General features: G+C 47.0%; 2 protein-coding genes across 2 annotated transcripts; both read right to left on the minus strand.

The window, feature by feature from the left end:
• Window positions 1-6433: 6433 nt before the first annotated feature.
• Window positions 6434-8428, minus strand: LOC150060056 (golgin subfamily A member 2-like). Its single transcript, XM_090337765.1, has 3 exons — window positions 8003-8428; window positions 7631-7891; window positions 6434-7516 (listed from the first exon to the last, which is right to left on the minus strand). Exons 1-3 carry the CDS (start codon window positions 8426-8428, stop codon window positions 6434-6436), a joined length of 1770 nt encoding a protein of 589 aa, XP_090193891.1.
• A 12139-nt stretch (window positions 8429-20567) lies between these two features.
• LOC150060057 (golgin subfamily A member 2-like) lies at window positions 20568-22562 on the minus strand. The gene is made up of 3 exons (XM_090337766.1): window positions 22137-22562; window positions 21765-22025; window positions 20568-21650 (listed from the first exon to the last, which is right to left on the minus strand). Exons 1-3 carry the CDS (start codon window positions 22560-22562, stop codon window positions 20568-20570), a joined length of 1770 nt encoding a protein of 589 aa, XP_090193892.1.
• Window positions 22563-24108: the final 1546 nt, after the last annotated feature.

Here is a 24108-nt window from a genome sequence, read left to right on the forward strand (position 1 = left end):
TTGTATTCGCCAGATAGAAGGTGCATTACTTAACAAATATTGCTACCCCTTCTCATGTTTTTGTCCCAATTTCCCATCCCCAACCCCCTCCCCTCATTTTGATTTACCCCCTTCCCTACCCTATTACAATAAACAAATAAACATGGCATTCAGTGTATCAGATAACAAGGTAAGAGACTGTAACAATATGAGATATAAGGTCTAAAATTTTTACTATGATGTGTGTGGCAGAGTTCCTTCTGAGGTCTTATTTATTAGATGTTGTATAGGCTTCTTTTATGTGGGTGAGATTTTCTCTTGTGAGACCGGGGAAGTTTTCTGCTCTAATCCTGGTGATTAAGTGTTGCATCCCCTTCGTTTATATTCCTGGAACTGCTTTTGAGTTCTCTTGTTATTTCTTTGGCCAGGTCTAATATCATCTCTTTGAGTGGTGTCTTGCCTCCCATCCCTTCTTGTATCATCTCTTTGCATGGTGTCTTCTCGCCCTCTTGTTTCCTTTTGGGGTTTGTGTGGGACCTTGGTTATTTATACATTTCGAGATTTGTCTCTGTGATTTCCTCATTGGGACTTCAGGGCTTGCCACCTACTGCGCTTAGTTTGGTATGTTGGTGGCCAGTAGGTGGCAGTCTTCATTTGGTTTGGGGCTTGTGGTTCTCTCTGGGGATAAGTGCATCTGCTTGGTTATCAGCCCAGATGAAATTGTTATTGTCTCCACAGTTGGCTTCGGGTAGCTGGGACAAGCTGTGGATGTGAACTTGTGGTATTTCTGGGTCAGGAGGATTGTATGGCTGCTTTCCAGCAGAGGCACACTGCCTTTGCTGACACATCTACTGATCCCCAGCAGTGGCTCACAGTTATGTGTATGAACCTGGGATTCAGCTAGATAGAGCAGGGGTTGGGACTTGTCCATCAGGTACTCAGAAGCAGTGCACCATTGGTTCTATTGCAGTGAGTGGGGCACACACCTGATTCTCGGTATGAGCAGGTAGCTGTTGTTGGCATGTCTCCTGCTCTGAACGGTGATTGGCACTTGATAGTTTTGCACATGCCTATGTCTCAGCTGGGTAGCACAGCGGTGGTTATCTTGCACACCTGATGACATACAGTAGGGCTCAGCTGTAGGTGCTCTCTCTTTGTTTGTATACCCTTATTCAGGGCATGTTCTCAGTTGCCAATAGGGAGCATGTTCTCAATTCCCAGTAGGAGTGAGTGAGCAGCTACCGCTGACATGCCCACTTATTCTCAGTGGAGACACATAGTTGTATCTTAGTTACATAGCACCGTTGTAGTGGGGTGGTGTGTCCTCCCAATTCTGGGTCTGAGCATGCAGCTTTTGCTGGTGTGCCCACAAGATCCAAAGGCTGCATGCAGTTGCACTCCTGGGTTTCAGCTAGCCAGCACAAATGGTACTAGTTTGGCTGCACAGTTTCCAGAGGCTGGGCCTGGCTGAGGACGTGTACTCTGGGGGTTTCCACAGTAGGGCAGAGCAGCTCCTTTCTGGTTCACAGAGTACAAGATCGGCCTTTGCTGGTCTGCCCTCCAGTTCCCCACAGTGGTTCGGCGTTGCTGTCCCTGCTCTTTCTGTTTTTCTTCAGTAGGGCAGAGCATACCCCTGATTTCCACTGGTGGCACAGGGCTTTTATTGGCTGTGTGTTTTTCTGTTTCTCATTCGCGTGACCACCCCCGGCTGGCTTGCCAAGGGCTCCCAGAGGTAGAGCGCCCTACCAGGTATTGGCTTACACGGGCAAACACACCTACCCCCACACCTGCTGTTGGGGTGCTGGGTGTTTCCGCCCATCCATCTCCAGTCTCAGTGGCCTGGGGGAGGGTGCTGTTGGGAGGAGCAGGACTCTGGGTTCCTTGTCTCCCCCAATGTTTGCCTATCCTTCTTGGGCAAGAGTGAGAGGTGTCTACGTTATGTTCTATAATTTGCCACCAGAACTACTCTCCTTAAGGGGTGGGGGAATCCTGGTGGGCTACTTGCTGATCTGGGGTCTGGCTGTGGGCTGTTCTGTGGTATTGAAGGCTCCTTCCTGATCAGTGTGTGCCTGGCACATGCTTTTGTGGCTCTGAGGCTCTGTGGCAAGGGATGGGGCATGGGTCTTGGAGTTTCTTATTATTTGAATGCATTGATTATGAGCTTTATCAGTTTTTCATTGCCAGTTTGTGTAGTTCCCTGGTGCTTCCTATATTTGTAGTTGCAAGTTTCTTAGGAGAGTTGCCTCCTTGGACTCCCCAGCCTTGGACTCCTTTCTGTGGGAGGGAGAGAGCTAGGCTCCATCCCTAGGGTTTTGGTGCCATCTTCCCTGAAAGTGCAAACTATTCCTACGAGTAGTTGTGACTTTTCATTTAGATTGTTACTATGTAAACGTGAAATATATATTGTATATTAACGTTTTACCTTGCAACCCTGTTTTCTTGAAATTTCATTAGGTTCAGTGAACAGTATGCCATATTTACCACTTGAAAAATCCCTAGATGAGCAGGTGCCGGTGTCACATGCCCATAATCCTAGCTACCCAGGAGACTGAGATCTGAGGATTGTGGTTCAAAGGCAACCCAGGAAAAAAGGTCAGAGACCCTTATCTCCAATTAACCACAGGAAAACTTGAAGTGGTGCTGTGGCCCAAGGGATTAGGGTGGACAACTGAACTGAACTGATCAGGGACAACACCAGGCCCAGAGTTCAAGTCCCACGACTGACAAAGTAAAATTCATCAATGAAAAACTGAGGTGCTTTATATTCTCATACAGATGTTCCGTAATCGTACACATTATTCTGCAGTATGTTGCTGTACTTCTTTGGTGTATGATTTCCCAATACAGGATACCTGCTTTTGTTCTATTACTGTTATTAGCATTATTCATTTTCTCAAACTTGCAAGATTTTATTCTTGTCAGTCATAGGGCTTGAACTCTGGGCCTGGACACTATCCATAAGTTCTTCAGCTCAGTGCTCTCACACTACCACTTGAGTCAAAGAACCACTTCCGGATCGTCAGGTCTAATAATGTTTTAAGCTTTCTCAGTTTGTAGTTTTTTTTTCACCGTAGTGTACTATCATTATGGTTTATTAAAATACACATGAGAAAATTCATTGTTGCTGTTATGGAGAAATATTTAAGAATCACAAACGCAAAGAACTATTAAGGATATAAACTAACTCACCTGAGAAAATAAATTTTACCTTCAATCTAAATTATAAGAACTGCTTCATAAACCATAAAACTTCATCAGAAAAAATTAATAAGGTAATGGAAATTAATCTCACTAATCTCATTATTCTTCGTCTAAATATACAAAGAATTTTTTTTTATTAGTAATAAGCCCAGCAGGAGCCCCTGCTCTGGAAATCAGTGGACTTTGAGGTGTCTTAGAATTGGGGTGACCTCCCAGCCATCTCTGGCCTATGTGGCCTGCAGCTGAGCCATGGTATCAGGTCCTGTGAGGACGCCATGCGGCTGCCTATGTCTCTGTGCCACTTGTGCCAAGGCTTTGGGAAGTCATGGACGGAAGCTCATCATGTGCCTCAGTGTGGAGAGGAGAGGGCCCAGGCCCAGGAGAGGGCCCAGGCCCAGGAGAGGGCCCAGGCCCAGGCGCGGGCTGCCCCAGCCTGAAGGCTCCTGGGGGCGCTTGAGGTCGGGCGTCAGCAGCACAACATGTTCCCTGGCCAGGGTTCCCGCGGTCTTCAAGGTGCCCTTGGGCCAAACCTTTCTGCTCCCCTCTCAGCTCCATGTGCCCTGGGCCTGACGTGGGGGAAGTGACCTCCCCAGCAGCTAGGGTCTCGGGGTCTGCCTGTGTACCTGCCCTGGCACCCCGTGCCAGGTCCTGCAAGCCGCAGCAGCAGCTCCTGCAGCTCTCTCCTCCTCTCCATCTTCTTCTGGGCCAGCTGTGGACACACTAGCCAAAGCTCCTGTTCTTGGTAGACAGAACTCCACTGTCAGCTTTTGGGTGGGTACTTAAGAGTCTGAGACTTCTCTGCTCAGACTTCCATCCTTAGATCTCAGTTTCCTCAGTAGGTAGAACGACAGGCCTGAGCCATCACTTCCAGATTGTAAGATATTCCTTTTCTCCAAACTGCAATGCTTAAACATTCACTAGGACTGTGACCAAAGGCAGAGTTGATGACTGTGACTGATGACTAGTGAGCAGTTCCGAAGAACGTGGGACCTTCAGGGACATGGTGATGCCCATTTCAGGAGGCGAAGCTCACATGTCTCTCAAGGAGAGAGATCCCTGTGGGTCTAGGCAGTGTGTAGACTCTGTGTCGGTGCTATCCATAGATTTATGTATGAATTGCTGACTTACACTGTCGAGAATAAGAAGAGTCCTGGGAACTCTGTGTGCTCTTTCATAATTTATTATGTTAAGTCACTTTCTCTAAGGGATGTGCCGGCTCTGACACTTAACCTACTGTCCAAATAAAACAAATGACTAATTTCAATGGTTTTCAAATCTTGGAAAAGGTCAGGGTCATTTGTTTGACTGAGACTCCTAGCACTAATCTCGAAGAGGACTATTTACCTAGATTTAAAAATCACTTGGGATGATTGATGTGTGGGTTTGGCTCTGGTGTCTGAAAGGGGTATACTTACCATACCTTGAGTTAAGAAAAGTGATTTCAGATTCTCTTGTGTTATTTTTTCAATGAGGAGAAATGTGTATGACTTCTCTACCAGAAAGCTAAGGCAATGGCAAGTCTCAGTCTCTGCGTGTGATTCCTTGAGTCATTTTGCGGGTGTGGATCTTCACATATGTGCAGAAAGGTGACTGGCATTTGGGAAGGAGTCTGGAGTGAGCTCCTACTGCTCCAGCAGTAGGGCCTGGGCTCCATCTCTCAGTACTAATATGAGAAAAGTATACATACCAATGACCCAGACACTGAGCTAAGCAAAAATATGTGTAATTGCCTGTGTGTGTGCCCAAGACTCTGTGTGTGTGTGTGTGTGTGTGTGTGTGTGTGTGTGTGTGTGTCGGTGACTCCCACTAGAGGGGCTTAACTCAGGGCTTCATATTCTTGCTCAGGTTTTTTCCCTCGTGACTGGCACACTTCCACATGATGCATGCTTCTACAATCAGTAGAGAGTCTAAGCAGGGGTAGTGGGAAGGGATGGTGGAATGAAATGGAAGCAAGGGTGAAAATGCAGGCAGCACACATGTGATCAAGGCAGTGAGAATCAAGAACTGAGTCTGGGCAGGCACAGGGATGAGTCTAGGGCAGCAGAGAGGATGATGGAAGGGGTTAATCTGATCAGAGGAAACCTCAGAAAAAAACGTGAAAGCTATTCTTAATAGTTTTGAATTTTCATTTTTAAATTGTTACTGTCCAAGGTAAAATATATTTTGTACCTTAACCTTTTTTTTTCAACCATGTTTTTTTGAAATTTTAATATTTCACTAGATTCTATGACCTGTATGCCATATTAATCACTTGAAAAAGAAATAAATGAACCAGGCTCCAGTGGCTCACACCTGTAAACCTAGCTACTCCAGAGGCTGAGATCTGGGGATTTTAGCTCAAAGCAGTCCTGGGCACAAAAGCCATGAAACTATTATCTCCAATTAACCAGTTGGAAACAAAAATGACACTGTGGCTCATGTGATAAGAGTGCTAGCTGTGAGCTGAATAGCTCAGGAACACTGCCCAGGCCTAGAGTTCAAATCCCATGAACAACAACAAAATTAATGAATGAAAAATTGAGATGCTGGATATTGCATATTTTATTATGCAATACACTTCTGCACTTCCTTGGTATATATTTTCCCAATACAGAAGACCTCTGCTTATTCCAGTAATATTTATTTCGTGTCGACATTTTCAGACTTTCTTTTTTGTCATTTGTGGGGCTTGAACTCTGGGCCTATGGATTCTCCCTAAGCTCTTCTGCTCAGTGCTACCACTCTACCACTTGGGGCACAGAAACACTTCTGGATTGTCAGAACCTAATAACCTTTTACTCTTTCTCAGTTTGTACTAGTGTTTCACCTTAGTGTACTATCACTGTGGTATATTAAAATACACATAAGAGAATTCAGTGTTGCCATTATGGAGGGATATTTAAGAATCACAAATGCACCAGACTCTAAAATGTATATTAACTCACTTGCTAAAAAACTTTTACCTTAAGTCAAAATTAGGAGAATGATTCCAGAAATCAGTAAAACTCTATGTCAGGAAATACACTATCACTGATATGCTAAGGGAAAATTACCTCATCACGCTCAACTATCATTGCAAAGAATTTATTAGTAATAAGCCCAGCAGAAGCCCCTGCCCCTACAATCAGTGGACTTTGAGGTGTCTTAGAATCGGGGTGACCTCCCAGCAGTCTCTGGCAGGTGTGGCCTGCAGCTGAGCCATGGTATCAGGTCCTGTGAGGACGCCATGCGGCTGCCTAAGTCTCTGTGCCACTTGTGCCAAGGCTTTGGGAAGTCATGGACGGAAGCTCATCATGTGCCTCAGTGTGGAGAGGAGAGGGCCCAGGCCCAGGCGCGGGCTGCCCCAGCCTGAAGGCTCCTGGGGGCTCTCGAGGTCGGGCATCAGCAGCACAACATGTCCCGCGGGGGAGGCCTCTCCAGGACAAGGGTTCCCGCGGTCTTCAAGGTGCCCTTGGGCCAAGCATTTCTGCTCCTCCCTCAGCTCCATGTATCCTGGGCCCGACACAGGGGACAAGGCCTGGCCAGCAGCGGGGGTCTCGGGGTCTGCCTGTGTCCTGCCCTGGCACCCCGTGCCAGGTCCTGCAAGCCGCAGCAGCACCTCCTGCAGCTCTCTCCTCCTCTCCATCTTCTCCCGGGTCAGCTGGTGGACATACTGGGCTTTCTCGCGGTGCAGCTCCTCCAGGACTGCCATCTCTTCTGTACAGGTCGCAAGAGACGCCTCGATGGCGCCCATGTGCTCAGACAGCTGGCTGCACTGCAGCTGCAGGTCCCGTACTGGACTCTGGAAGTCCACGTTGTCGGGCAGGGCGTGGAGGAAGCAGATTGTCGGCTGATTGTTAGCCACCTTCAGGTCCAGCTTCCGGTCCCCAGACCCGCCATGGCTCCAGCTTCTGGGGAAGAGGGCCTGGTGCTCCAGTCTCGTCTGGCACTGGGCTGCCAGGTTGGCCAGGCAGCTGCAGCGGGCCTGCTCCTCCTGCAGCCGCTGGCTGAGCCTGTCTTTTGTGGATTCAGCGACTGCTAGCACCTTCAGGTAAAAATCCCTCAAGCTTTGAGGATTCTCTACATCCGTGGGGACAGTCAGGTCCCCTGGAGTTGCCTCCTCACTCATCTCCTCTTCCTTTCTCACTTCTCCACCTTCCTTAGGGAAGGCCAGGAAGCTGAGCAGGGCCTGTGGTTGCTCCTGCTGCTGCCTCCTTGCTTCCAGGCACTTCAGGGTGTCCTTTTGAGGCACCCTGTGGTCCCCCAACTTGCTGTGCCCCTGCCCTTGCTCCAGGTGCTCCAGCAGCCGGGTCTGCCTCAGCAGGTGCAGCTGCAGTGCCTCCTTCTCTGAGGTCAGCTGCTGATTGTAGGCCACGTGCTGAGCACAGGTGGCTCTGAGCTCCTGCAGCTGGGCCAGGCACTGGCCATGCAGCTCCTGCAGGTTCTCAGCTGCTTGGCTCCTGGTCGCAGCCACCTCTTTCCAGTCTTCTACCTCCTCCTGTCGCTGCTCCAGCTTCTGCTGCAGCTGTTCCTTCACCTGCTGCTCTGAGGTCAGGAGGCTGGCCAGGTCCTCCTTCTCAGAGCTCAGCCTGTGGAAAGCATCCTGCAGCTGGGTCAGCTGCTCTTGCAGCGCTGCGTTGTGCACACAGGTGCGTCTGATGTTCTGATCCCTTTCCTTGTCCTTCTTGTCCAGGATCCGCAGCCGTTCCTGCTGCTGCAGGGTCTGGAGTCTAAGGCTCTGGTTTTCCTGGACCTGGGTGTGAAGTTGGTGCTCCAGGATCTTTATGTCCTTCTGCATCTGGCAGGCCTGGGCCTGCAGCTGCTGCTCAGCCTGAGATGGTCCTGTGGGGGGCTGCGGCTCTGCCAGCTGCTTTGTCAGTTGGGCCAGGTTGGTCTCTAGCTGCAGCACCTGCCTCCCCGCTTGCTCTCTCTCCTCTCTCATTTGATTCATCTGCTCTGTGAGCTGCTGGACCTTGTCTTTCCACGTGGACCTCTCCACCCTCAGGTCCTCCTCAAAGGTGTCTCTCTCCAGCTTCAGTGCGCTCACCAGGCTTCTCAGATTGTCTCGTTGTCTTTTCAGCACTGCCCGCTCCCCCAGTGCTTGTTGAAATTTTCCAATTCGGTTCTTCATGTTGGTCTTCTGAGTCCAGAGCACTTTGATCTTCTCCTGCAACTCAGCGTTGGCTGCGTCCAAGTCATCGTAGCTTCGGGCCTTTTCCTGCAGCTGAAGCTTCACATTATTGAGGTCTTCCAGGAGCTGGAGTTTCTTCTTCTCAGTCCCATTCTGCATGGTGGTGAGTGCAGACACTGTCTTCTCTAGCTGTTGGCAGCGCTGCTGTGAAGCCTGCAGGTGTCTGGTGAGATCTTCATGTTCTCTTTCTCTCTCCTTGGCTACCTTTTCCATGTGGGCCAGGGCAGACTGCAAATCCCCTTCTTGGGAAACCAGCATTTGTAAGGAGAGCGTGTGGATTTCCAGCTCTGTTCGCAGTGCTTCTTGCTCATGTGCTGTCTTCTCCTTTTCCTTCTTTAGTTGTTGCACCTCACTGCACAGCTGTTGGATTGTTACCTTGCTGGAGTCCAGGGCAAGCAGCAGGTGTTGGTATCTTGTCTCCAGATCCCTGGTGGTATTGGGACCTGTGACACTCTTGACCTCGGCCGCTGTGACTGTGTCCAAAGGCAGGGGAGGCTCGGGGTCAGCCTGGAGTTTGGCTGTACCCTCAGTTGAGTCACAGTGTCCCGTGTTGTTTGTCTTGGGGCTACCTCCCTTTTTGTTTTTCTTCTTGTTCTTCACGTTTGCAGGTCCACTTGGACACTTTTTCTGCTGGTATTCTTGCAGGAGTTTCTTCCCTGCATCTATTTTTTTTCTCCTTGTTTGTTCAGATATCCCAGCACTGGGACGGGGAAGATGGGCGGGCCACATTCCCAGGCTTTCTAAGATCACCTCTCCTCTCCCAATCAGTAAGAACTATGTCTTTTTTCCTGCTATTTCTCCCAAATTACCTGAATTCTCTCACTCACCACTTAGCCACCTCTATCTTCCTCTACAGCTGTAGTGGTGTAATCCAACGGAGGGAATACCAGTGCCACTAGGCAACATGACATGTGGGCGTGGCTCCAATTCCTGCTTCCCATTGGTCAGAGAGAATTAGTAAGTAATCGGGGGTGTGGCCGGACACTTGTGATCCAGGTGGGATGGGTGGAGTCATAATGACAGGTGTTCTTGCACCCCCATGCCCATCTAACTCTGTCCAGTTTGGTTTGGGGGCAAGTGGGAACCTGCTTTAGGTGGATAGTCCCCAGTTTCAATGCACCTTTCCTGGGTCCCTCATAAAACTATGGCCACCAGAGTTTCTCCCTGTCTTTCCAGGCAGTGGCACTAAGAAAGAAGCTATCCAGTCCAATGTCTTCCTGTTGTCAGTTCTTGCTAAAGTAGCTCAAGTTTTCTAATCATGGTTGCTGACACTTGAATTCTGTTCATGGAATCTCTGAGGTTCCTGATGTTCTTCATATAATGTGCTCTTCTTTCCCAGAGGATCTGGAGGGGTCAGGGATATCCTACGTCCAGGGCTTGTCTCCATGAGTATTGATCTTGCTGCTCGCCTAGGCCATGCTTCCTAGATTGCCTTTTTTTTCACAGTTTGGCTGATGATTTCAGAGGAATCAGGACAGTCATGGGAGAAAGGAGAATATCTGAGAAGCGCATGCTGCTGCCCATGTGTATGTGAAATCCTCCCCAGCACAGAAAGAACAACTGGCACATGATTGAAACCACAGCTGCTGTCCAGCTGTCAATACGCAGCTTGGTTCTGGGAAGTCCTCTACCACTCTTTCTGATGGCTGCACAGAATTCCGTTGTGCATAAATACCACATCTTGTTGATCCACTCATGAACTGAGGGGCATCTTTGTTGGTTGCATATCTTTACTATGGTAAATAGTGCTGCAATGAACATTGTTGTGATATTGGATTTAGTTTGTCCTTGTTTCAGGACGATTCCGTAAATGCTGAGTAGTGGAATTGCTGGGACAGTGGGGAGTTCTATGTTTAGTGTTTTGAGGAACTGCCATACTGCTTTCCATAGTGGTTGAAGGAGTTTACATTCCCACCAACAGTGTAGTAGTGATCCCTCCTGGCCACATCCCCTCCAGCATCTGTTGTTGTTGGATTTCTTGATCATGGCCATTCTACTTGCGTGAGGTGGAATCTCAGAGTTGTTTTGAGTTGCATTTCTTCTATGGCCAGAGATGTCGAGCATTTCTTCATGTGTCTATAGGCCATTCTTATTTCTTCTTCAGGGAAGCCTCTCTTCAAGTCTTTGGCCCATCTTTTAATGGGATGGTGGTTTCATTGAAGATTAGTGTTGGAGTGATTCAATTTTTTGAGCTGTAGATATATTTTAGATGTGTTGCCTTGTGTGTTGTCTGGTTGTTGACATTCTTCTCCCACTCGGTGGGCTCTCTATTTATCTTTCTATCTATGTCCTTTGCCATCCAGAAACTCTGCAGTTTAATGCAATCCCCTTTATCCAAACTTTCTTTGATTTGTATAGTTCCTGGGTCTTCTACGAGAAAGTTTTGGCGTGTCCCAAGGAGACCTAGTGTATCTCCTGTTCTGTATTGTAAAGTTTTTACGCTATCTGCTTTTACCACGAGGTCTTTGATCCATTTGGGGTTAATCCTGGTGAAGGGTGACATAGAAGGATCCAACTTTGGTTTTCTGCAGGTGCCTAATAAGTTCAGCCAGCCTCACTTTTTGCTCCCTTATCAACAATTGGGTGGCCACAATTCTGTGGGTTGATTTCTGGGGCTTCAGTCTTTTCCATTTTTCCTCGGGCCTGTTCTTGTGCCAGTACCACGCTATTTTGGTTACTATAGCTCTGTAATAGTTTAAATTCTGGTATTGAAATTCCTCCTGCCCTTGTTTTTCAATTATTGGACAATGTCAGGGTCATTTATTTGATTGAGACTCCTAGCACTACTCTAGGGGAGGACCATTAGCATAGATTTAAAATTGAGTTAGAATGATTGATGTGTGGGCATGGCTCTGGTGGTTTCAGATCCCGGGTTAAATACTTAAAATTGGAGTTTTGATTTTTGTGTGAAAGTTGTATACTTATTGTACATTTGGTAACAGTAAAATGATTTCAGAAGCTTTCTTGTTATTTTTTCAATGAGGAGAGATGTGTACGACTTATCTACCAGAAAGTCAGGCATTTACAAGTCTCAATGTCTTTGCTTATTGTTTCTTTGAGTGCTTTGCTGGTATCCTCCTTGATTTCTTTCTTTAGGCTTTTATAGTTTTCATTAAATAATTCATTTACATCCTTGGTTACGTTGATTTCTATATATTTTTATTGTTTCTTGCAAATGGGATCATTTCTTGATTCCTCCTTCTGTTTTTTTATTCTTGGTGTACGCGAAGACTACTGTCTTTTGAAGGTTGATTTTGTATTTTGCCACTTTGCCAAATTGGTTATTAGTTCTAAGAGTTTGGGAATGGAATTTATTGGGTCATTCAGGCATAGGATCATGTCATCTGTGAATATGGATAGTTTATTTTCTTCTTTTCCTATGGGGATCCCTTTGATGTCCTTCTCTTGCCTTATTACTCTGCCTACGTGTCCCAGCATTATATTGAAGAGAAGTATAGAGAGTGGGCTTCCCTGTCTTATTCCTGATTTTAAGGTAAATGGGTCATTTAGCTTAGGTCTGTCACTTAGCTTTAATTATTTTAAAGAATGTACTACTTATTCCTGTGTTTTCTAGTGCTTTCAACATGAACGGATGCTGTATTTTTTGAAATCCTTCCTCAGCATCCAGAGAAATTACATATGATTCTTAACCTTACATCTATTATTATCATGTATTACATTAATTGGTTTGCAAATGTTAAAGCAGTTTTGCCTCTGTGGGATTACTCCTACTTGATCATAGGGTATAAGTTTTTTAAGATTCTTTGGCTAGTATTTTGTTGAGGAGGCTAGTGTCTGTGTTCATCAGAGAGAGTGGTCTGTAGTTTTCTTTTTTTGTTGGTCCCTTCCTTGATTTGTGGATGAATGTAATATTGGTTTCATAGAATGTGTTTGGGCTGGCTGGCTCACTTTGTTTGTATTTCTCGGAAGAGTCTCAAAAGTATGGGTCTTAACTCATCTTTAAAACTCATATAGAATCCTGCAGTGAAACCATCTGGGCCTGGGGTCTTTTTATTTGGCATGTTTCTGATTGCTTCCACTATCTCATTGTATGACATTGCTTTGTTCAGTTGATTTGTCTCTTCTTGGTTCAATGCAGGCAGCCTATGTCTATTTAAGAAATCATTTATTTCAATAAATTTTCCTGTTTCATTGAATATAAGCCCTGGAACTACTTATTGAGGATGGTCTGAATTTTTTGAATGTTGGTTGTGACGTTTCCTGTGGCATCTCTAATCTTGTTTATTTGAGTCTCCCCTCTCCTTTGTTGATTAATCTCGCCAGGAGTCTGTGGATTTTGTTGACTATTTCACAGAACCAGCTTTTTAAGATTTATTAATTTTATATATGGTAGGTCTTATTTCAATCTCAGAAATTTCTTTTAATTTTGCCCTTTCTGTTTCTCTAGTTGTTTAAGAGGTAACTTTTTCTTGCTCATCTCGGTGGTTTAATTGCTTCTTTAGGTTATTTACATGAATTTGTTCTGTCTTTTTGATATGGGCTCCTAGGGTGATAAATTTGGTCCTTAGGACTGCTTTTGCTGTGTCTCTTCTGTTGTGATGTACTTTTCATTGTCATTGCGTTGTAAGAAGCGTTCCATGCCTTATTTGCTTTATTCTGTAACCCAGGTATTATTCAGAAGGGGGTTATTCAACTTTTAAGAGTTTGAATGGGTTTTACACTGTACTATATTGTTTAGAACTAGTCTGATTTCCTGGTGATCAGATAGAATGCAGGGGATGATATCAGTTCTCTTGTATCTGCGTAGTTTCTTTGTGTGAACTATTATATGATCTGTTTTTGAGAATGTTCTGTGGGCTGGAGACAAAAATGTATAGTGTTTTGCCATTGGGCGCAAAACACTTTGTATGTCTGCTAAGCCCAGCTGGGCTATGGTGTCATTGAACTCAGAGGTGTCTTTGCTTATCTTTTGCTTGACTGATACGTCCTTTGGTGAGAGTGGTGTATTGAAATCTCCCACTATGACTGTGTTTGAGCTTGTCTTGTCCTGTAACTCTATAAGTGTTTGCTTGCCACACTTAGGTGCTCCCCTGTTGGGAGAATAAATGTTTATACCTGTAATATTCTGGTTATGAACTGGCCTGTTTACTAATATATGGTGGGCATCTTTATTTACTGATATTACTGAGAGGTTAATTTTGTCAGAGATTGAGATTGCTACTCTTGATTTTTTTGAATGGTGTGTTGAAATGAATCATTCTTTTCCATCCCTTCCCTTGGCATTTGTTCTGTCTTTGGCAGTGAACTGTGTTCCTTGGAGACAGAAAGTTGATGGATCTTGTTTCTGAACCCAATCTGCTGTTCTTCTTTTGATTGGATTGTTAATTCCGTTCACATTTAGGGTAATTATGGAGAAGTGGTTAGCATTCTTTGTTATTATTTACTCTTCCTTCTGTTTCTTTTTTCCCCCTTTTGTGCTAAGTGATCTATAGATGATAGCTTCTTGATGTGATTTCCTGCTGTTCTGCTCTTTTTTCTTGATTATTTAATATTTTTTGAAATGCTGGCTTAGTGTGAGTGTGCATTAATTCATATACTGTCCTTTGTTATGAGATTTTTTGTTTCTTTTTCAAATGTAAATGCTAATTTGACTGGATGTATCAGTCTGGGTTGGCACTTGTGGGTCTTCAGGGCTTGGATGATATTTTTTCCATGCTCTTCTTGCATTGAGGGTTTGCATGGAGAAGCCTGCAGTGATTCTAATTTTCTTCTCATTGTAGTATAGTTCTTTCTTTGTTTTGCAGCATTAAGGATCAGCTCCTTACTATTCAGGTCTAATGTATTTTTTAATAATATATTTTTATTGTAATTAATAGAAGGGTTACATTGTATTCGCCAGATAGAAGGTGCATTACTTAACAAATATTGCTACCCCTTCTCATGTTTTTGTCCCAATTTCCCATCCCCAACCCCCTCCCCTCATTTTGATTTACCCCCTTCCCTACCCTATTACAATAAACAAATAAACATGGCATTCAGTGTATCAGATAACAAGGTAAGAGACTGTAACAATATGAGATATAAGGTCTAAAATTTTTACTATGATGTGTGTGGCAGAGTTCCTTCTGAGGTCTTATTTATTAGATGTTGTATAGGCTTCTTTTATGTGGGTGAGATTTTCTCTTGTGAGACCGGGGAAGTTTTCTGCTCTAATCCTGGTGATTAAGTGTTGCATCCCCTTCGTTTATATTCCTGGAACTGCTTTTGAGTTCTCTTGTTATTTCTTTGGCCAGGTCTAATATCATCTCTTTGAGTGGTGTCTTGCCTCCCATCCCTTCTTGTATCATCTCTTTGCATGGTGTCTTCTCGCCCTCTTGTTTCCTTTTGGGGTTTGTGTGGGACCTTGGTTATTTATACATTTCGAGATTTGTCTCTGTGATTTCCTCATTGGGACTTCAGGGCTTGCCACCTACTGCGCTTAGTTTGGTATGTTGGTGGCCAGTAGGTGGCAGTCTTCATTTGGTTTGGGGCTTGTGGTTCTCTCTGGGGATAAGTGCATCTGCTTGGTTATCAGCCCAGATGAAATTGTTATTGTCTCCACAGTTGGCTTCGGGTAGCTGGGACAAGCTGTGGATGTGAACTTGTGGTATTTCTGGGTCAGGAGGATTGTATGGCTGCTTTCCAGCAGAGGCACACTGCCTTTGCTGACACATCTACTGATCCCCAGCAGTGGCTCACAGTTATGTGTATGAACCTGGGATTCAGCTAGATAGAGCAGGGGTTGGGACTTGTCCATCAGGTACTCAGAAGCAGTGCACCATTGGTTCTATTGCAGTGAGTGGGGCACACACCTGATTCTCGGTATGAGCAGGTAGCTGTTGTTGGCATGTCTCCTGCTCTGAACGGTGATTGGCACTTGATACTTTTGCACATGCCTATGTCTCAGCTGGGTAGCACAGCGGTGGTTATCTTGCACACCTGATGACATACAGTAGGGCTCAGCTGTAGGTGCTCTCTCTTTGTTTGTATACCCTTATTCAGGGCATGTTCTCAGTTGCCAATAGGGAGCATGTTCTCAATTCCCAGTAGGAGTGAGTGAGCAGCTACCGCTGACATGCCCACTTATTCTCAGTGGAGACACATAGTTGTATCTTAGTTACATAGCACCGTTGTAGTGGGGTGGTGTGTCCTCCCAATTCTGGGTCTGAGCATGCAGCTTTTGCTGGTGTGCCCACAAGATCCAAAGGCTGCATGCAGTTGCACTCCTGGGTTTCAGCTAGCCAGCACAAATGGTACTAGTTTGGCTGCACAGTTTCCAGAGGCTGGGCCTGGCTGAGGACGTGTACTCTGGGGGTTTCCACAGTAGGGCAGAGCAGCTCCTTTCTGGTTCACAGAGTACAAGATCGGCCTTTGCTGGTCTGCCCTCCAGTTCCCCACAGTGGTTCGGCGTTGCTGTCCCTGCTCTTTCTGTTTTTCTTCAGTAGGGCAGAGCATACCCCTGATTTCCACTGGTGGCACAGGGCTTTTATTGGCTGTGTGTTTTTCTGTTTCTCATTCGCGTGACCACCCCCGGCTGGCTTGCCAAGGGCTCCCAGAGGTAGAGCGCCCTACCAGGTATTGGCTTACACGGGCAAACACACCTACCCCCACACCTGCTGTTGGGGTGCTGGGTGTTTCCGCCCATCCATCTCCAGTCTCAGTGGCCTGGGGGAGGGTGCTGTTGGGAGGAGCAGGACTCTGGGTTCCTTGTCTCCCCCAATGTTTGCCTATCCTTCTTGGGCAAGAGTGAGAGGTGTCTACGTTATGTTCTATAATTTGCCACCAGAACTACTCTCCTTAAGGGGTGGGGGAATCCTGGTGGGCTACTTGCTGATCTGGGGTCTGGCTGTGGGCTGTTCTGTGGTATTGAAGGCTCCTTCCTGATCAGTGTGTGCCTGGCACATGCTTTTGTGGCTCTGAGGCTCTGTGGCAAGGGATGGGGCATGGGTCTTGGAGTTTCTTATTATTTGAATGCATTGATTATGAGCTTTATCAGTTTTTCATTGCCAGTTTGTGTAGTTCCCTGGTGCTTCCTATATTTGTAGTTGCAAGTTTCTTAGGAGAGTTGCCTCCTTGGACTCCCCAGCCTTGGACTCCTTTCTGTGGGAGGGAGAGAGCTAGGCTCCATCCCTAGGGTTTTGGTGCCATCTTCCCTGAAAGTGCAAACTATTCCTACGAGTAGTTGTGACTTTTCATTTAGATTGTTACTATGTAAACGTGAAATATATATTGTATATTAACGTTTTACCTTGCAACCCTGTTTTCTTGAAATTTCATTAGGTTCAGTGAACAGTATGCCATATTTACCACTTGAAAAATCCCTAGATGAGCAGGTGCCGGTGTCACATGCCCATAATCCTAGCTACCCAGGAGACTGAGATCTGAGGATTGTGGTTCAAAGGCAACCCAGGAAAAAAGGTCAGAGACCCTTATCTCCAATTAACCACAGGAAAACTTGAAGTGGTGCTGTGGCCCAAGGGATTAGGGTGGACAACTGAACTGAACTGATCAGGGACAACACCAGGCCCAGAGTTCAAGTCCCACGACTGACAAAGTAAAATTCATCAATGAAAAACTGAGGTGCTTTATATTCTCATACAGATGTTCCGTAATCGTACACATTATTCTGCAGTATGTTGCTGTACTTCTTTGGTGTATGATTTCCCAATACAGGATACCTGCTTTTGTTCTATTACTGTTATTAGCATTATTCATTTTCTCAAACTTGCAAGATTTTATTCTTGTCAGTCATAGGGCTTGAACTCTGGGCCTGGACACTATCCATAAGTTCTTCAGCTCAGTGCTCTCACACTACCACTTGAGTCAAAGAACCACTTCCGGATCGTCAGGTCTAATAATGTTTTAAGCTTTCTCAGTTTGTAGTTTTTTTTTCACCGTAGTGTACTATCATTATGGTTTATTAAAATACACATGAGAAAATTCATTGTTGCTGTTATGGAGAAATATTTAAGAATCACAAACGCAAAGAACTATTAAGGATATAAACTAACTCACCTGAGAAAATAAATTTTACCTTCAATCTAAATTATAAGAACTGCTTCATAAACCATAAAACTTCATCAGAAAAAATTAATAAGGTAATGGAAATTAATCTCACTAATCTCATTATTCTTCGTCTAAATATACAAAGAATTTTTTTTTATTAGTAATAAGCCCAGCAGGAGCCCCTGCTCTGGAAATCAGTGGACTTTGAGGTGTCTTAGAATTGGGGTGACCTCCCAGCCATCTCTGGCCTATGTGGCCTGCAGCTGAGCCATGGTATCAGGTCCTGTGAGGACGCCATGCGGCTGCCTATGTCTCTGTGCCACTTGTGCCAAGGCTTTGGGAAGTCATGGACGGAAGCTCATCATGTGCCTCAGTGTGGAGAGGAGAGGGCCCAGGCCCAGGCGCGGGCTGCCCCAGCCTGAAGGCTCCTGGGGGCGCTTGAGGTCGGGCGTCAGCAGCACAACATGTTCCCTGGCCAGGGTTCCCTCGGTCTTCAAGGTGCCCTTGGGCCAAACCTTTCTGCTCCCCTCTCAGCTCCATGTGCCCTGGGCCTGACGTGGGGGAAGTGACCTCCCCAGCAGCTAGGGTCTCGGGGTCTGCCTGTGTACCTGCCCTGCCACCCCGTGCCAGGTCCTGCAAGCCGCAGCAGCAGCTCCTGCAGCTCTCTCCTCCTCTCCATCTTCTTCTGGGCCAGCTGTGGACACACTAGCCAAAGCTCCTGTTCTTGGTAGACAGAACTCCACTGTCAGCTTTTGGGTGGGTACTTAAGAGTCTGAGACTTCTCTGCTCAGACTTCCATCCTTAGATCTCAGTTTCCTCAGTAGGTAGAACGACAGGCCTGAGCCATCACTTCCAGATTGTAAGATATTCCTTTTCTCCAAACTGCAATGCTTAAACATTCACTAGGACTGTGACCAAAGGCAGAGTTGATGACGGTGACTGATGACTAGTGAGCAGTTCCGAAGAACGTGGGACCTTCAGGGACATGGTGATGCCCATTTCAGGAGGCGAAGCTCACATGTCTCTCAAGGAGAGAGATCCCTGTGGGTCTAGGCAGTGTGTAGACTCTGTGTCGGTGCTATCCATAGATTTATGTATGAATTGCTGACTTACACTGTCGAGAATAAGAAGAGTCCTGGGAACTCTGTGTGCTCTTTCATAATTTATTATGTTAAGTCACTTTCTCTAAGGGATGTGCCGGCTGTGACACTTAACCTACTGTCCAAATAAAACAAATGACTAATTTCAATGGTTTTCAAATCTTGGAAAAGGTCAGGGTCATTTGTTTGACTGAGACTCCTAGCACTAATCTCGAGGAGGACTATTTACCTAGATTTAAAAATCACTTGGGATGATTGATGTGTGGGTTTGGCTCTGGTGTCTGAAAGGGGTATACTTACCATACCTTGAGTTAAGAAAAGTGATTTCAGATTCTCTTGTGTTATTTTTTCAATGAGGAGAAATGTGTATGACTTCTCTACCAGAAAGCTAAGGCAATGGCAAGTCTCAGTCTCTGCGTGTGATTCCTTGAGTCATTTTGCGGGTGTGGATCTTCACATATGTGCAGAAAGGTGACTGGCATTTGGGAAGGAGTCTGGAGTGAGCTCCTACTGCTCCAGCAGTAGGGCCTGGGCTCCATCTCTCAGTACTAATATGAGAAAAGTATACATACCAATGACCCAGACACTGAGCTAAGCAAAAATATGTGTAATTGCCTGTGTGTGTGCCCAAGACTCTGTGTGTGTGTGTGTGTGTGTGTGTGTGTGTGTGTGTCGGTGACTCCCACTAGAGGGGCTTAACTCAGGGCTTCATATTCTTGCTCATGTTTTTTCCCTCGTGACTGGCACACTTCCACATGATGCATGCTTCTACAATCAGTAGAGAGTCTAAGCAGGGGTAGTGGGAAGGGATGGTGGAATGAAATGGAAGCAAGGGTGAAAATGCAGGCAGCACACATGTGATCAAGGCAGTGAGAATCAAGAACTGAGTCTGGGCAGGCACAGGGATGAGTCTAGGGCAGCAGAGAGGATGATGGAAGGGGTTAATCTGATCAGAGGAAACCTCAGAAAAAAACGTGAAAGCTATTCTTAATAGTTTTGAATTTTCATTTTTAAATTGTTACTGTCCAAGGTAAAATATATTTTGTACCTTAACCTTTTTTTTCAACCATGTTTTTTTTGAAATTTTAATATTTCACTAGATTCTATGACCTGTATGCCATATTAATCACTTGAAAAAGAAATAAATGAACCAGGCTCCAGTGGCTCACACCTGTAAACCTAGCTACTCCAGAGGCTGAGATCTGGGGATTTTAGCTCAAAGCAGTCCTGGGCACAAAAGCCATGAAACTATTATCTCCAATTAACCAGTTGGAAACAAAAATGACACTGTGGCTCATGTGATAAGAGTGCTAGCTGTGAGCTGAATAGCTCAGGAACACTGCCCAGGCCTAGAGTTCAAATCCCATGAACAACAACAAAATTAATGAATGAAAAATTGAGATGCTGGATATTGCATATTTTATTATGCAATACACTTCTGCACTTCCTTGGTATATATTTTCCCAATACAGAAGACCTCTGCTTATTCCAGTAATATTTATTTCGTGTCGACATTTTCAGACTTTCTTTTTTGTCATTTGTGGGGCTTGAACTCTGGGCCTATGGATTCTCCCTAAGCTCTTCTGCTCAGTGCTACCACTCTACCACTTGGGGCACAGAAACACTTCTGGATTGTCAGAACCTAATAACCTTTTACTCTTTCTCAGTTTGTACTAGTGTTTCACCTTAGTGTACTATCACTGTGGTATATTAAAATACACATAAGAGAATTCAGTGTTGCCATTATGGAGGGATATTTAAGAATCACAAATGCACCAGACTCTAAAATGTATATTAACTCACTTGCTAAAAAACTTTTACCTTAAGTCAAAATTAGGAGAATGATTCCAGAAATCAGTAAAACTCTATGTCAGGAAATACACTATCACTGATATGCTAAGGGAAAATTACCTCATCACGCTCAACTATCATTGCAAAGAATTTATTAGTAATAAGCCCAGCAGAAGCCCCTGCCCCTACAATCAGTGGACTTTGAGGTGTCTTAGAATCGGAGTGACCTCCCAGCAGTCTCTGGCAGGTGTGGCCTGCAGCTGAGCCATGGTATCAGGTCCTGTGAGGACGCCATGCGGCTGCCTAAGTCTCTGTGCCACTTGTGCCAAGGCTTTGGGAAGTCATGGACGGAAGCTCATCATGTGCCTCAGTGTGGAGAGGAGAGGGCCCAGGCCCAGGCGCGGGCTGCCCCAGCCTGAAGGCTCCTGGGGGCTCTCGAGGTCGGGCATCAGCAGCACAACATGTCCCGCGGGGGAGGCCTCTCCAGGACAAGGGTTCCCGCGGTCTTCAAGGTGCCCTTGGGCCAAGCATTTCTGCTCCTCCCTCAGCTCCATGTATCCTGGGCCCGACACAGGGGACAAGGCCTGGCCAGCAGCGGGGGTCTCGGGGTCTGCCTGTGTCCTGCCCTGGCACCCCGTGCCAGGTCCTGCAAGCCGCAGCAGCACCTCCTGCAGCTCTCTCCTCCTCTCCATCTTCTCCCGGGTCAGCTGGTGGACATACTGGGCTTTCTCGCGGTGCAGCTCCTCCAGGACTGCCATCTCTTCTGTACAGGTCGCAAGAGACGCCTCGATGGCGCCCATGTGCTCAGACAGCTGGCTGCACTGCAGCTGCAGGTCCCGTACTGGACTCTGGAAGTCCACGTTGTCGGGCAGGGCGTGGAGGAAGCAGAGTGTCGGCTGATTGTTAGCCACCTTCAGGTCCAGCTTCCGGTCCCCAGACCCGCCATGGCTCCAGCTTCTGGGGAAGAGGGCCTGGTGCTCCAGTCTCGTCTGGCACTGGGCTGCCAGGTTGGCCAGGCAGCTGCAGCGGGCCTGCTCCTCCTGCAGCCGCTGGCTGAGCCTGTCTTTTGTGGATTCAGCGACTGCTAGCACCTTCAGGTAAAAATCCCTCAAGCTTTGAGGATTCTCTACATCCGTGGGGACAGTCAGGTCCCCTGGAGTTGCCTCCTCACTCATCTCCTCTTCCTTTCTCACTTCTCCACCTTCCTTAGGGAAGGCCAGGAAGCTGAGCAGGGCCTGTGGTTGCTCCTGCTGCTGCCTCCTTGCTTCCAGGCACTTCAGGGTGTCCTTTTGAGGCACCCTGTGGTCCCCCAACTTGCTGTGCCCCTGCCCTTGCTCCAGGTGCTCCAGCAGCCGGGTCTGCCTCAGCAGGTGCTGCTGCAGTGCCTCCTTCTCTGAGGTCAGCTGCTGATTGTAGGCCACGTGCTGAGCACAGGTGGCTCTGAGCTCCTGCAGCTGGGCCAGGCACTGGCCATGCAGCTCCTGCAGGTTCTCAGCTGCTTGGCTCCTGGTCGCAGCCACCTCTTTCCAGTCTTCTACCTCCTCCTGTCGCTGCTCCAGCTTCTGCTGCAGCTGTTCCTTCACCTGCTGCTCTGAGGTCAGGAGGCTGGCCAGGTCCTCCTTCTCAGAGCTCAGCCTGTGGAAAGCATCCTGCAGCTGGGTCAGCTGCTCTTGCAGCGCTGCGTTGTGCACACAGGTGCGTCTGATGTTCTGATCCCTTTCCTTGTCCTTCTTGTCCAGGATCCGCAGCCGTTCCTGCTGCTGCAGGGTCTGGAGTCTAAGGCTCTGGTTTTCCTGGACCTGGGTGTGAAGTTGGTGCTCCAGGATCTTTATGTCCTTCTGCATCTGGCAGGCCTGGGCCTGCAGCTGCTGCTCAGCCTGAGATGGTCCTGTGGGGGGCTGCGGCTCTGCCAGCTGCTTTGTCAGTTGGGCCAGGTTGGTCTCTAGCTGCAGCACCTGCCTCCCCGCTTGCTCTCTCTCCTCTCTCATTTGATTCATCTGCTCTGTGAGCTGCTGGACCTTGTCTTTCCACGTGGACCTCTCCACCCTCAGGTCCTCCTCAAAGGTGTCTCTCTCCAGCTTCAGTGTGCTCACCAGGCTTCTCAGATTGTCTCGTTGTCTTTTCAGCACTGCCCGCTCCCCCAGTGCTTGTTGAAATTTTCCAATTCGGTTCTTCATGTTGGTCTTCTGAGTCCAGAGCACTTTGATCTTCTCCTGCAACTCAGCGTTGGCTGCGTCCAAGTCATCGTAGCTTCGGGCCTTTTCCTGCAGCTGAAGCTTCACATTATTGAGGTCTTCCAGGAGCTGGAGTTTCTTCTTCTCAGTCCCATTCTGCATGGTGGTGAGTGCAGACACTGTCTTCTCTAGCTGTTGGCAGCGCTGCTGTGAAGCCTGCAGGTGTCTGGTGAGACCTTCATGCTCTCTTTCTCTCTCCTTGGCTACCTTTTCCATGTGGGCCAGGGCAGACTGCAAATCCCCTTCTTGGGAAACCAGCATTTGTAAGGAGAGCGTGTGGATTTCCAGCTCTGTTCTCAGTGCTTCTTGCTCATGTGCTGTCTTCTCCTTTTCCTTCTTTAGTTGTTGCACCTCACTGCACAGCTGTTGGATTGTTACCTTGCTGGAGTCCAGGGCAAGCAGCAGGTGTTGGTATCTTGTCTCCAGATCCCTGGTGGTATTGGGACCTGTGACACTCTTGACCTCGGCCGCTGTGACTGTGTCCAAAGGCAGGGGAGGCTCGGGGTCAGCCTGGAGTTTGGCTGTACCCTCAGTTGAGTCACAGTGTCCCGTGTTGTTTGTCTTGGGGCTACCTCCCTTTTTGTTTTTCTTCTTGTTCTTCACGTTTGCAGGTCCACTCGGACACTTCTTCTGCTGGTATTCTTGCAGGAGTTTCTTCCCTGCATCTATTTTTTTTCTCCTTGTTTGTTCAGACATCCCAGCACTGGGACGGGGAAGATGGGCGGGCCACATTCCCAGGCTCTCTAAGATCACCTCTCCTCTCCCAATCAGTAAGAACTATGTCTTTTTTCCTGCTATTTCTCCCAAATTACCTGAATTCTCTCACTCACCACTTAGCCACCTCTATCTTCCTCTACAGCTGTAGTGGTGTAATCCAACGGAGGGAATACCAGTGCCACTAGGCAACATGACATGTGGGCGTGGCTCCAATTCCTGCTTCCCATTGGTCAGAGAGAATTAGTAAGTAATCGGGGGTGTGGCCGGACACTTGTGATCCAGGTGGGATGGGTGGAGTCATAATGACAGGTGTTCTTGCACCCCCATGCCCATCTAACTCTGTCCGGTTTGGTTTGGGGGCAAGTGGGAACCTGCTTTAGGTGGATAGTCCCCAGTTTCAATGCACCTTTCCTGGGTCCCTCATAAAACTATGGCCACCAGAGTTTCTCCCTGTCTTTCCAGGCAGTGGCACTAAGAAAGAAGCTATCCAGTCCAATGTCTTCCTGTTGTCAGTTCTTGCTAAAGTAGCTCAAGTTTTCTAATCATGGTTGCTGACACTTGAATTCTGTTCATGGAATCTCTGAGGTTCCTGATGTTCTTCATATAACGTGCTCTTCTTTCCCAGAGGATCTGGAGGGGTCAGGGATATCCTACGTCCAGGGCTTGTCTCCATGAGTATTGATCTTGCTGCTCGCCTAGGCCATGCTTCCTAGATTGCCTTTTTTTTCACAGTTTGGCTGATGATTTCAGAGGAATCAGGACAGTCATGGGAGAAAGGAGAATATCTGAGAAGCGCATGCTGCTGCCCATGTGTATGTGAAATCCTCCCCAGCACAGAAAGAACAACTGGCACATGATTGAAACCACAGCTGCTGTCCAGCTGTCAATACGCAGCTTGGTTCTGGGAAGTCCTCTACCACTCTTTCTGATG

This window comes from Megascapheus bottae, chromosome 8 (assembly GCF_031878675.1).
Source record: "Megascapheus bottae isolate mThoBot1 chromosome 8, mThoBot2.hap1, whole genome shotgun sequence".
NCBI lineage: Eukaryota > Metazoa > Chordata > Mammalia > Rodentia > Geomyidae > Megascapheus > Megascapheus bottae.